This window comes from Sinocyclocheilus anshuiensis, unplaced genomic scaffold (genome assembly GCF_001515605.1).
Source record: "Sinocyclocheilus anshuiensis isolate Anshui unplaced genomic scaffold, SAMN03320099.WGS_v1.1 scaffold306, whole genome shotgun sequence".
Classification (NCBI taxonomy): domain Eukaryota; kingdom Metazoa; phylum Chordata; class Actinopteri; order Cypriniformes; family Cyprinidae; genus Sinocyclocheilus; species Sinocyclocheilus anshuiensis.
Genome location: NW_015544175.1, coordinates 83,209 through 95,267, shown reverse-complemented (window position 1 = coordinate 95,267; position 12,059 = coordinate 83,209). Strand labels below are relative to the sequence as shown.

The 12,059-nt window shown below is 36.3% G+C and overlaps 1 protein-coding gene across 1 annotated transcript in view; it reads left to right on the top strand.

Moving 5' to 3' along the window:
• Positions 1–226: 226 nt before the first annotated feature.
• The window catches only part of LOC107696111 (fibronectin type III domain-containing protein 1-like), a 34,619-nt gene continuing 22,786 nt past the window's right edge, over positions 227–12,059 (top strand). The window contains exons 1-8 of the mRNA XM_016496287.1: positions 227–310; positions 4,052–4,246; positions 4,349–4,435; positions 6,791–6,850; positions 9,958–10,167; positions 10,353–10,451; positions 10,531–10,651; positions 11,246–11,433. Of these exons, the coding sequence (XP_016351773.1) occupies positions 238–310; positions 4,052–4,246; positions 4,349–4,435; positions 6,791–6,850; positions 9,958–10,167; positions 10,353–10,451; positions 10,531–10,651; positions 11,246–11,433 (1,033 nt within the window). The 5' untranslated portion in view covers positions 227–237. The remainder of the gene's footprint in view (positions 311–4,051; positions 4,247–4,348; positions 4,436–6,790; positions 6,851–9,957; positions 10,168–10,352; positions 10,452–10,530; positions 10,652–11,245; positions 11,434–12,059) is intronic.

Sequence of the window (12,059 nt, the reverse complement as noted above, 5' to 3'; positions counted from 1 at the left end):
GCTATAAAAATAAACAGCACGATACGTGAGTTCTACATGAAAGGAAGTGTGATTCCAAAGATTTTCAATCGCCTTGTTCTGGAAATAGTTGGGTAGTCCAAGTCCCATTCGTCCCCAGAAGAGGGAGACAACGTCTGGGAAAGAGCGCACAGACTGACGGTAGCGGGCAGCGGAGCATCCGATGACCTTCCTTCCCTCAGTGTAGCGGATCGCCGTAATACTGAAGCACTGTCTGCAATGTCTCCTGCACGGGCACGAGCTCTTCTCGGGCTCCTGGTCACACTCTGCACCCAGAGCCCACTACTGTCGGGTAGGTCAATCTGCTTATCTCTTTTTAAATAGTAATTCACAAAATCAAACTTTGAATTTTATTGTAATTATGTAGAATTTAAATTTAGAACTATTTTTAAAGTATAAATTGTTAAGTATATTTTTGTCTAGTAGGCCTATAATTGCCAGGGCTTTCTGTAATGATGTTGTCATCTTGTGCTTATGACAAATGGCTCTATTGAATTCATCACCTGCGGTTTATGAATCTGGATGTCTAAGTCCTGTTTGTTTTTGCGTGGAAACCATGTGCCAAACCTTTACTAAACATTTCAAGCACTAATGGGCTAATGCATGATGGGTGAGTCAGTGATTGAACAGCTGAGCCACAAGCAGGTGCACAAACTTCAAAAAGTGTACTTGCTTTGCTTTATATTTTTAAAAACAAGTACATTTTTTAGCAATTTGAATCAGTTTCCAAAAAGGTGTTCATAGAAGTATGACACCTATGTCTACATGTGCGTGTGTGTATAATTGAGACTAATACTTACTGTACAACATACTTCGACTGATGGTAATGTCACCTTTGTAATTAATTTCTGTAGCTAATTTAGTAGAGGTTGCCAGTAGTGTTGTAAAACATACAGTTTAAATATCTATTTATTCTGTCTGTGTGTGTGTGTGTGTGTGTGTGTGTGTGTGTGTGTGTGATCATTTCTGTAACCTGGCAGAGTTGCAAAAATATAAGTTATATGTATTCAAAATCAGTTGACCAAATTTGGATTCCCGATTGGATTCCCTATAGTCAAGTCAAGTCAAGTCACCTTTATATAGTGCTTTTAACAATACAGATTGTGTCAAAGCAACTGTACAGCATTAATTAGGAAAATAGTGTCAATAATGCAAAATGACAATAGTAAACACTCAATTTTCAGTTAACAGTTCATCATTGAATTCAGTGATGAACTGACAGACAGACAGACAGACAGACAGATAGATAGATATATATATAGATAGATAGATAGATAGATAGATAGATAGATGGGCTGTAAGTGCAGCTCTTAGTAAGTGATTTATCAAATTAGAGCCAGGACAGGAAGTACAGTTAACCTCTTTAAAAGGTCACAGATGTTTTTGACATTCTTTTGCTTTCAGCTGTTCAAATCAATTTTAGCCACGTTTTCTCTCTCTCTCCACATCTTTCTTTCACTCTGCCTCTCCCTCCTAATTCTGAGGAGAATGCAGTGCATAGAGCAGAGGAATCTTGGATAAGAAAAGTGGTAGCTAAGTCCTACTGAGCTGTTTTAGCTGCCACGTTACGGGCCTTTTTCTTTCTCACTTGCTCTTTCTCAGTGTTTTGGAAATGTTCTTTAAATGAGGTCACCCCAGTGCAGCCGGGGACTGCCATCAGCAGCTGCATTTTATCCAGTATTCTTCTCTTTTCCTCCTCTCTCCATCTTCAACAAAACAAAATACATCCAACACAACTAAACCTTGATGCCACCAGCTCCTCAGATTTGATGTAGACAGTAAAACAAAAAAAAAACACTTCTAGATCTTCGAATGGTGCCCAACTGCAGCTTCAAAACCATTCCAGACATCTGCTTGACAGATAAAAGATATATTGGAAGGAATGAGTTTCAGGGTTTTGTTCCACAACCCTGGACTTTAACATCAAGTCTGTTGATATTCCGGTAAGAATGAGCTTATGTTGTCAGGTAAGAGCTCTGCCAGAGAGTGAGAGGAAGAGAAGAATCATGCCCTGACCAGCTACTGGAATTTAATCTTGCTCAGATTTTAATCAAGGAATTTGTGGAAAGTCTTTGATTGACGTAGGCAAGGCTGGAGGGTTTAGAAACTCAATCTGTCGATAAGTGCAGTGTGCTATGGTACAAGACGCCAGCATGTAGTTGGCACAATGCCCACGCTCAACCTGTCACTCAGGTGTTAGAGCGTTGTCTTTCATCAGATTCCCTCCTACGAAACACCTGGAAATTTTGTAGCTCAGGCTATCTAAAAGCACTAAGCTATTGTTGTCTCAAACAATAATGCACTCTAAATGCTTCTTGCATTTGTTTGAATGTCCTCCAGGCACCTGAATGAAAATAATAAGCAAAGAGTATGTTTGTGAGAGTTTGTTTATGCCTTTCATTGAGAAAATGATGTCAGAGCAGCAGGTGCTTGCCCTTCCGGTCTTTCCAAAAGAAGTGACAAAGGACCACAGGGCATTTACTTTCACCTTCCTAATAAAGGAATGGACAATGGCCCAGGGCCAGTGTGAAAGAGCTTCAGGACAGCTATTGGGACAGTTCTTACGTTCCAACAATCTTACATTTGTTTTAAGTATGTGCATGTGAATTTATGCCTTGCTATTTTAAATATTTAATTTTCTGGGATTTATTAAACACTGATTTGCAAATTCTGCTGATGGAAATATGTCATCAATCTAACTGGCTTACATCGACATGTCAGAATTGCGATAGCAAATTGTGATAGTCTTGGAAACATCAGTTAGAATGGGTTAAAAATTACAAAGTTTATTTTTTTTACAGCTGTCATGAAGTTAGATTATAACATTTCCAGCTATTACTGCAAATTAAAAACAAAAAATTATTTGTTTTAATTAAAAAAAAAAGAATGTTTGAGAAAAGAATGGAAAACATACTTATTGCTGAGAATGTCCTTAACTGATTAACTGAGGAACAGTTCTTAAAACTTCTGGAATCATAAAAGTAATCACAGTTAATTATTTTTTACTACTGACTGCAGAATTACCCAAATTTGAGAACCACTGATCTAGGTGATGTCCACTCCCTAATACGAGCCTCAGTTAGTTTCCTCCAGTATAAAATTCAGTATATAATTCTTGTGTTTTACAAGTCTTGATTTAATCAAAATGTGAACCCACCCTACATCATAAATTTTAATATGGGCCAAGTCACAGACTGAGGTTTGATGTTTCTGTGGCCTGTGTGTGTGCGTTTGTAATTGCAATGACATGTGGGATGTGGTTCCAGATTATGTGGAGGGATGTTCCATTGCCAATATTACATTATAAAGCAGTGACCGAGAGGCATATGTCCATGTGTACGATTAAATAAATGATAGAGATTGATCTCTCTCACTGGGCTTTATGCCAGAGTCATACTGTTGTACAGTAAACAGGCACAGTGATGAGAGATTTTCTCACTCCAACTCTAAGTAGGGTTATAAAAGCCTGAGCACACTAAAGAACTTCAGACAGTTTCCAGTTTGATTAACTGAAGGCTGTAGACCTTATTGCTCTTGTTCAAGCTGTAAGTTAACTTGTACAATAGCTCTACATTAAACACTATGACTCCCACTAAGCGAATATTCATGCTAAGTTTACAATTTAGTTTAATTTTCACTTGATATATGGCCCTCTGCAATACATAATTCTGATTGGTCAATCACATAATCGCATGCATTCATTGGTCAAATGTTGAGCATATTGAAACTGTATAACTGTTCCAGGACAATTTCCTGCATTGCTCTCTAATACGTGGAATATTGTGTAGTCTGTCGGGCATTATTGCAAAATAAAACCCTTCAAGGTTATACAAGACCTCTTTGCTTCATTTTGTGGTCTTGATTTGGGATATATTTTGTGACAGTGACCCTCAATATCACATACTTAGTCTAACAGTAGCTTATAAGATAGTTAATTCTTGATTTGCTGAACTTAGCAACTGCAATCTTGCAAAAATGAACTCACCAGACTGTAACTGCAATGTGACTGACAGACAACTGTACTCTCTCCCAGGTTCTAAGCCACTGTCGCCACGCAATGTGAAGCTGACCTCGGTGGATAAGGGGTTAAATGTCACGTGGGATCCACCCAGCGAGCTGGACCGACGGCCTGTTGATAGCTACAGCATCGGCTACGGGAAGTCCATGAAGTCACTGTGCTTCGTCACTGTCGACAAGGACAGACGGTCAGAGTTACTAGAGGACGTAGGTAAGAGTGAAAATCATTCATTCATTAAAGAAAAAGCTAGAGACACACATTGAGTACTTGAGCACTATTTCAGGCTCTCATGTGCATGTTGTGTTGTTTTAGAGCCTGGAGAACTGCATTTTCTCAAGATGAGTGCAGAGAATAAGGATGGGATGAGTAAACCCGTCTACAGGGCAGAGACTCCAGGAGGTGTGTGCTTGCCTGTGTGTGTAGATAGAGATCTGCATGTTTCTCTATGACTCTCTGTTCTCTTCACTGTTGTACAATGGTGCATGAATATATAAAGTACAGTATGCACATTAAAACACATATGCATGCTTTTAAACTTAACCAAAAAGTGTGTCATCATTTATGTTGTTCCAAACCTGTATGCATTTCTTTGCTTGTGCAGAACACATTTGAAAAATGTCTCTTGTTTTTTGTCCATATATTGAAAGTCAATGAGGTCCAGTGTTGTTTGGACCTCAGTCTTCTTTTATTTTCTCCAGAAGTCATACAGGTTTGGAATGACATGATGTCAAACTTTTTACTTCTAGGGCAATTTCCTTAAGTATAACAAAACAGGAATCCCTCAGCATTGTATACATACAGTGGCCCCTAAAAAATGTTGACACTCAAGTTGCACACAAAAATGAATTAATTACAAGATCAAATATTAAACTATTCACAAACTATGGAGATCTAGTAACTAGGATTTTCACCAGCTTCAGTCTGGATCTGGAAGAGATGATGCCAACCCCTCAGAGAACCTCAGATGATGCCAACCATGAAACAACATACAGAACTACCACATTTTGCTATAAGTTTGATTGCATCATATAATAATTGCTGTTAATAGTGTTCATCGTCTGTTTGATTCCGTCTTTAAATGATTTTTCCGTACATTTCTGCCATATGTACATTAACTGATTTAGCTACCACTAAATATTGTAGAAACTTAATTTGCTGTAAAGTTGCTTTGCAACGATTTGTATCGTGAAAAGCTCTATACAAATAAACTTTAATTGAATTGAATTGAATCTATACCGTTCAAATGTTCGGGGTCGGTAAGATTGTTTAATTTTTTTGAAAGAAGTCTCTTGTACATACCAATAGTGTATTTATTTGTTCAGAAAATACAGTAAAAACAATCATATAGTAAAATATTTTTACAATTTAAAATAAATATTTTATATTTTTATATATTTTACAATGTAATTTATTCCTGTGACGACAAAGCTGAATTTTCAGCAGCTATTACTCCAGTCATCAGTATCACATGATACTTCAAAAATCATTCTAATACTGTATGCTTACTGTACTTGGTGATCAAGAAACATTTCTTATTATTATCAATCTTGAAAACAGTTGTGGTACTTAACATTTTTGTGGAAACTTGTGATACATTTTTTCTTTTTCTTTCAGCACACTTTCAAAAAGTACACATTTTTGCCTTATTTACCCCTAAAGGGTGCATATAAGTACCATAAAGGTATGTCACATTTTCGAAAAAATACTGCCCCAGCTTTTGTACCTTTTTTTCTGAGTGTGCATGGATGCCATTAAATGTCTAAATATACACTTTTATTAGCTTCATTAATTTAGACTCATTAGACTCTAACACACATTATTATATGGTTTTTACAAGGAAAGTATTTATAACTTTAATGCTCTCTGCTTTTCATTCATTTCACAATATTAAGCCAGACTGGATGGCTAACACACACTCATGTGTAGACTGCAGGGTAGGGATATATGGTCGTTTCTGTTTTTCAAATAACTGGCATCTGTTGAGATTGAGCAAAGATAGAGCATTTATGTGGCCAGTCCTTGTTTTTGTATCCAACCCAGAGCTTGAGTCAAGAGCCTTAAGCCTTGTGTTGTGGTAGCCAGTCACTCGTCTAACGCATGCCACATAAAATTTTTCACATAAAGTTTTTTTTCTGTACGTCCCTCTCTAACAAACAGGATCTGGGCATATTGTCCCACAGCACTTATCCCAAAACATCTGTCATAATAGAAAAGCACATTAATAATCCTGCAAACAGATCATAAATGTTCTTGTTTTTTAGCAGTAGTAAACATATCTGGTGTTACAACTCCTTGTTTTAAGGATAGCTGGTTGTTTGATTGCATTATGTGCTAAGCTTTTTGTTGTTTTTTACACATTTATGTATAAAGTTTTTGTTGAGTAATTCAGTTATAAAAGCATCTTATCAATAGTTGATAAGATCACGTTTTACTTTTTTTTTATTATGCACAGATTTAAATTTTTATGATAAGGCTATACAATTTCATCAAAATAAATAAAAAATAAAATACTAAACTAAAATCAATAGTTTCAAATGCTACAAGTGAATTTAAGCATAACAACATTATAATGTACAGCATGAAAAATTTATATTTTGAGATTTTCTAAAAAAAATTTTTTTAAAAATAAAATTTTATGAAATGTATAACTTGTTATTAAATGTTGTTAAAGACAGTTGTTAAAGAAATGTTGCAAAGATAAAAATCGGCCAATAACAGTTATGGTACCTATAACGTTGCTCTTTTTTCCTGCAGGGGGAGAGTGGGTGAAACTGGATGGTTTTGCTGTCGAGCCTTTCAACAGATCCTCTCCAGGTAGGCCCAAAACTTTCCCAGCCTATAACTGATGAACAATTTTATGAGGATTTTTGTCAAGCAGGTTCAAGATAAACATAAAAGAGTTATGAGAAAAAAGTACTGAGAATACAATTTTATGTCAAATCCAACCTTCTTGGAATGCAAGTTCCACTTCAAACTACTAACATCTATGTTGCTACTCCCTTGAGAAAGTTTAAACCATGTTAAGTTTGGACATGTGTTTGGATGCCAGAGACCTCTGATACCCCATGTTCCTGAAAGACAGTGGCAGTTTGTCAGCTGTGAATTTGTTAAATCAAAACTTTTATTTCTCTTCTTTATGAATCCACTGAGCCCATCTGAAGCCAAACTCTGTACACGTGAGCCCTCCGAAGAGAAGAAGGAATCCCAGAAAACCAAATGAAGAGTGTTTTAGTTTCTTACAATCTCAAGAGTAAAAGAGATGAAAACACATAAAATGGAGAATCCCACAGACTAAATTCCATGTGATCAATGGTCTAGCATACACTGCAAAAAAAATGTTTCTGTTGTAAGTAAAACTAAGATTATTGGAGTATATTTTACATGAAAATACTGTTTCGGTTTTTCTACTTCAAAATTTTGCACCTCTGTCATAGATTTAGAATAGACAATACTGCGGAATGTTCGGTTTACTAATGTATAAAATTATTTGGACACAGAAATACTGATTGTGGTTACTTCCTTAACATCTCCAGAAATGAAATTTAATTATTATATTATTCCCTTGGTTTTCCCACAATGTTATCCAGTCCATGTTTGTTCTTTGCTATTGCTATTGTCATGATGTTACCATAGCGTTGCTCTAATTTTTCTCTGGCTTTGCCGCCGGGGTAACAAAAGACATATGCTTCATGTCATTTTGCGATGTAACAGTGATGTGGCAGGAATGTGGCATGAAAAGCTCAATTTTGTTGAGCCAAAATTGTCCACACATGGACATGGTAATTCTGGTCTGGTTCCTGCAACCTGGAGCTTGTTATCACATGCAAAACCTCCCACAGAGAGAGAATTCATGGAGATAATTCGTACAATCAGTGAACAAATCAGACCTGAGGGGTGGGAAAGAGAACGATGTGGCATCATGGATCCAAGACATGGACTTGGAAGACTGACACTGTAAAAACAATTAGAAAGGCAAAGAGTTAGAGAGGGGTGAGCTACTATGTTTCACCCCTGTTTCAAGGCCAGTGATATGTGAGCCTGCCTCAGCTGTGGTGGCTGGACTCTCTGAATGGGAAGTGGGAATAAGTGTCTGTTTGTGTGTACAAAGGAAAACGAGTTGCTGTTACTATCATTTCAGTTCATTTTGAGACCTGGCACTTCGTATTAACTTAGGTGTAAATAATTCTGGTAGAGCTTAAGTATTGAGTAAGTGATGCCAGCGCAATCATAAGACAGTCTTTAAGTGTGCACGCAAGGCATGCGTTTAGCCAAAACCCTCACAAAAAGGCTGAGCTATAAAGGATATGAAACGCTTTATACGAAGCTATAAAGGATTGACTCATTCCTCTCCTTCCTCCCTTTCTCCCTTTTATTTTCATTCTTCAGTCCTCAAAATGACCTGACATTAATAATGGGATGCTTTCAAAACACTGCTTCATGAAATTTTGAAACATTTATTTTGAACTGCTCTCAGGTCAGTTTTACAATGTGTGTTCATTTTTAATTAATTTAATTGTAATATGTGTATAATACAAAAAGGAGAATGATATTTAATTGCTTCTAATTTGTTTGCCAAGCCCTGCCTAATAACACACAAAACAAGCACTATACATTAATAAAAGAACAAACATTTTACAGAACCTTAATTTTAATGGTATTTAATTATTTGTGAGTTACATTTAATAGACTAAACTTTCATTATAACATTTGCCATTGATTTGTAAAGTGTCATTATACATGTTTGAGCTGAGATTTTGATCAGCAGGTGCTGTCAGCCTGTGGTGTTTCGAAACACAGAATCATTTTGCAAAGTAATTGGTTGATTCAGAGTTTCAAAAAGCTTACCCTTTAACAACATATATTTATATTAAAGCTATAAATATATGTAAAGGTCTATGAAAGTGAAGACATGTCTCAACAGGCAAAAATAGACTCGTTTTTAAAAAAAGGTAGCATATTAGGAATACTTAAAAAAAAAGTGTAGCTTACCTGTCAAGAAGAAACTTTGCAAGTTCATTGTATCTATTGATTACTGAACGTTTCAATGCCACTGGTTGAACTGTCACAATCAACCTATAAATTACGCACAGACTCTAATGAGGAAGTCTGACTACAACCGATCAATGACTAAAGAAGCGAAAAAAGACAGATGGATGGATAAAAAAGGGGGGACTGTTTTTAATTATCCTCTCAGGGATGTACGGCACACCAGAGGGAGAGACAGAGAGATGCACGTGAAGCAGTGTGTTGAAGGAAAGAGAGGAGGAAGACTGTCTCATTGGCCTGCCAAGTCCTGTCAGATGAGGGATTACAGTAAAGCAATAAGAGAGAGGAAGTGAGAGTGCACATGACTGTAAACTGTGTGGCCCTGTAACTGTACTCACTTTCCATGTGTCTTTGTTATTTGCCAGCAATTTTTTTTTTATTTTTTAAGATTGCAAACATGAGTCATCCACTGTGAAGTGTAATTGGATTTAAAATTGTGAGACCACTTGTGAAAATGCTTCATCATTCTTTTTTTTTTATTATTTAATACAACTTTTTTGCTTTACAAATGTTGTAAGCAAGAAGATGTGACCTTTTTTAATAAATCAAATTTTTGAATTTCTTCATATTTGGTCATAACGTATATTACATAATTCAAAATCCTAAAACTTTATTTGTATCCTTGTTCAAATTAGATTTTGAATCCCAAATTTTCAGTTTGGACTCAGACTTTATGGACCCCAGTATATTTGATAATGTCAAATAAACATGGTACAGTTTTATCACAACGAGGTCATTTTATTAAAGTCAAGTCAACTGAGGACAGATCTCTTTCTAAAGCACATTTAAAACAACAGAAGTTGGTCCAAAAATTATAATAATAACAGATTATTAAACTCCAGTGCCAACATTATTTGCTCTGTCTCTTTCATTAGGCAGGATGGTGTCTATAACTTCATCACAGATTAACCCACGGCCCCCAACTCAGAGGACAGCACTAGGACAGCAGAGGGCCCCTCAGTCATCCTCAGGACCAGAACCCCCTCATCAAGTAGGATGCGTCCCTCTGCGACCTCAAAACAAACACAGAGTGGACCTCAGCCAGCACCAAGCAGACCAGCGTAATGCTAACAAGCACAAACTGGGTAAGCATAAGTCTGGATGTTTGAAGGCTAAAAGGAATAGTGTTTGAGACATACGTAGTGTATGCATTTAAATCTAGGTTAAAATATTTGTAAACAGACCTCAGATTGGATGTCTTCAGTATGTCTCATAGCAGGTAATGTGTAATGATACATGGCCGTATCTGGTATCCCCCCTCTGTTCGTAGCATCTGAGTCCGTCTATGTGGTATCACTGCAGGCACCCAGAGCCCAGGGGAGGAGTGCACCCATCACCACGGCCACCATGAATAAAAAAGTAACAACAGGTATTTCACAGATCACAGTGGTGCTAACCAGAACTCCATATTCAGTATTTTAACTCACTTTTTTATGCCTTTATGTCAGAGCCGGAGGTTGTGGATGAAGTAGAGGACATCACAGTTAGAGTATTGTCTCCCCAGTCTGTCCTTATCACATGGGTTGATCCACTTGTTGAAAAGAAGAAGGAAATACCAGGGGGATCCAGGTAAAAATGAATTATATCATTTTTAAAATGGTGGGCCAATTGGTATGTTGGCTGCATTAAATACATTACTGTTAAAAAGGTTGGTAAGATGTCTTATGCTCACCAAGGCTGCATTTATTTGATCAAAAATACGGTAAAACGAGTAAAATTTTGAAATATGAATAAAAATTTAAAATGAATGTTTTCTACATTTACATTTAATACATTTTAAAATATAATTAATTCCTGTGATGGCAAACCTGGATTTTTAGCAGCCATTACTTCAGCCTACAGTGTGATCCTTAAAAAAATAATTCTAATATGCATATTTGGTGCTCACAAAACATTTCTTATTATTATCGGTGTTAAAGCAGTTGTGCTACTTAATACTTTTGTGGAAACCATATTATATTTTGTTCTGAAACTTTTGATGAATAAGAAGTTCAAAGAACAGCATTATTTGAAACAGAAATCTTTTGTATTGAAGGAATTATGAATGTCTTTACTGTGTCTGTGTCATTACTGTGAATGAATTTAATGTGTCCTTTCTGATTAGTGACCCCAAACTTTGGAACGATAGTATATATTTCAGCTTTAGAATTAATGTGTGTGCAGGTATTACACTGTGAAATACAGAGAGAAAGGAGAATCGGCTCGATGGGAATACAAGGACACCACTCAGAGACGTCTCATAATTGACACGCTCTCTGCGGACAGCATGTATGAGTTTTCTATTTGTATCTCGCAAGGAGATCAGAAGGGAAAATGGAGTGCATCTGTGTTCCAGAGAACCCCTGAATCAGGTTTGTTTACACTCCCTGATCTTTAACCCAGATGTTTTGCTTAGTTTGCATTGCTGAGCAGATAAATCCAGATAGTATGTTATTATAGATATAATTATCTGCAAACTAAAAAGGTCAATGTCAGATTGAACAACATACAGAATTGCAAGATTATGATTAAAAAATTACTAGAAGTAGTGTTGTTTTTTTAGGAGGCCTGTTTTAATTTTAGTTTTAGTCTAGTCTTTGTGTGAAGCTGTCATTTTAGTTTTTATTAGTTTTAGTCACGTTCATACTCTTTTTAGTCTAGTCAAGTTTTAGTCAACTAAAAGTCTGAGCATTTTAGTCTTATTTTAGTCAGAATTATCCATGACTATTTTCGTCTAGTTTTAGTCAACGAAAACTGATGACATTTTAGTCTAGTTTTAGTCGACGAAAACTGATGACATTTTAGTCTAGTTTTAGTCGACGAAAACTGATGACATTTTAGTCTAGTTTTAGTCGACGAAAACTGATGACATTTTAGTCTAGTTTTAGTCGACGAAAACTGATGACATTTTAGTCTAGTTTTAGTCGACGAAAACTGATGACATTTTAGTCTAGTTTTAGTCGACGAAAACTGATGACATTTTAGTCTAGTTTTAGTC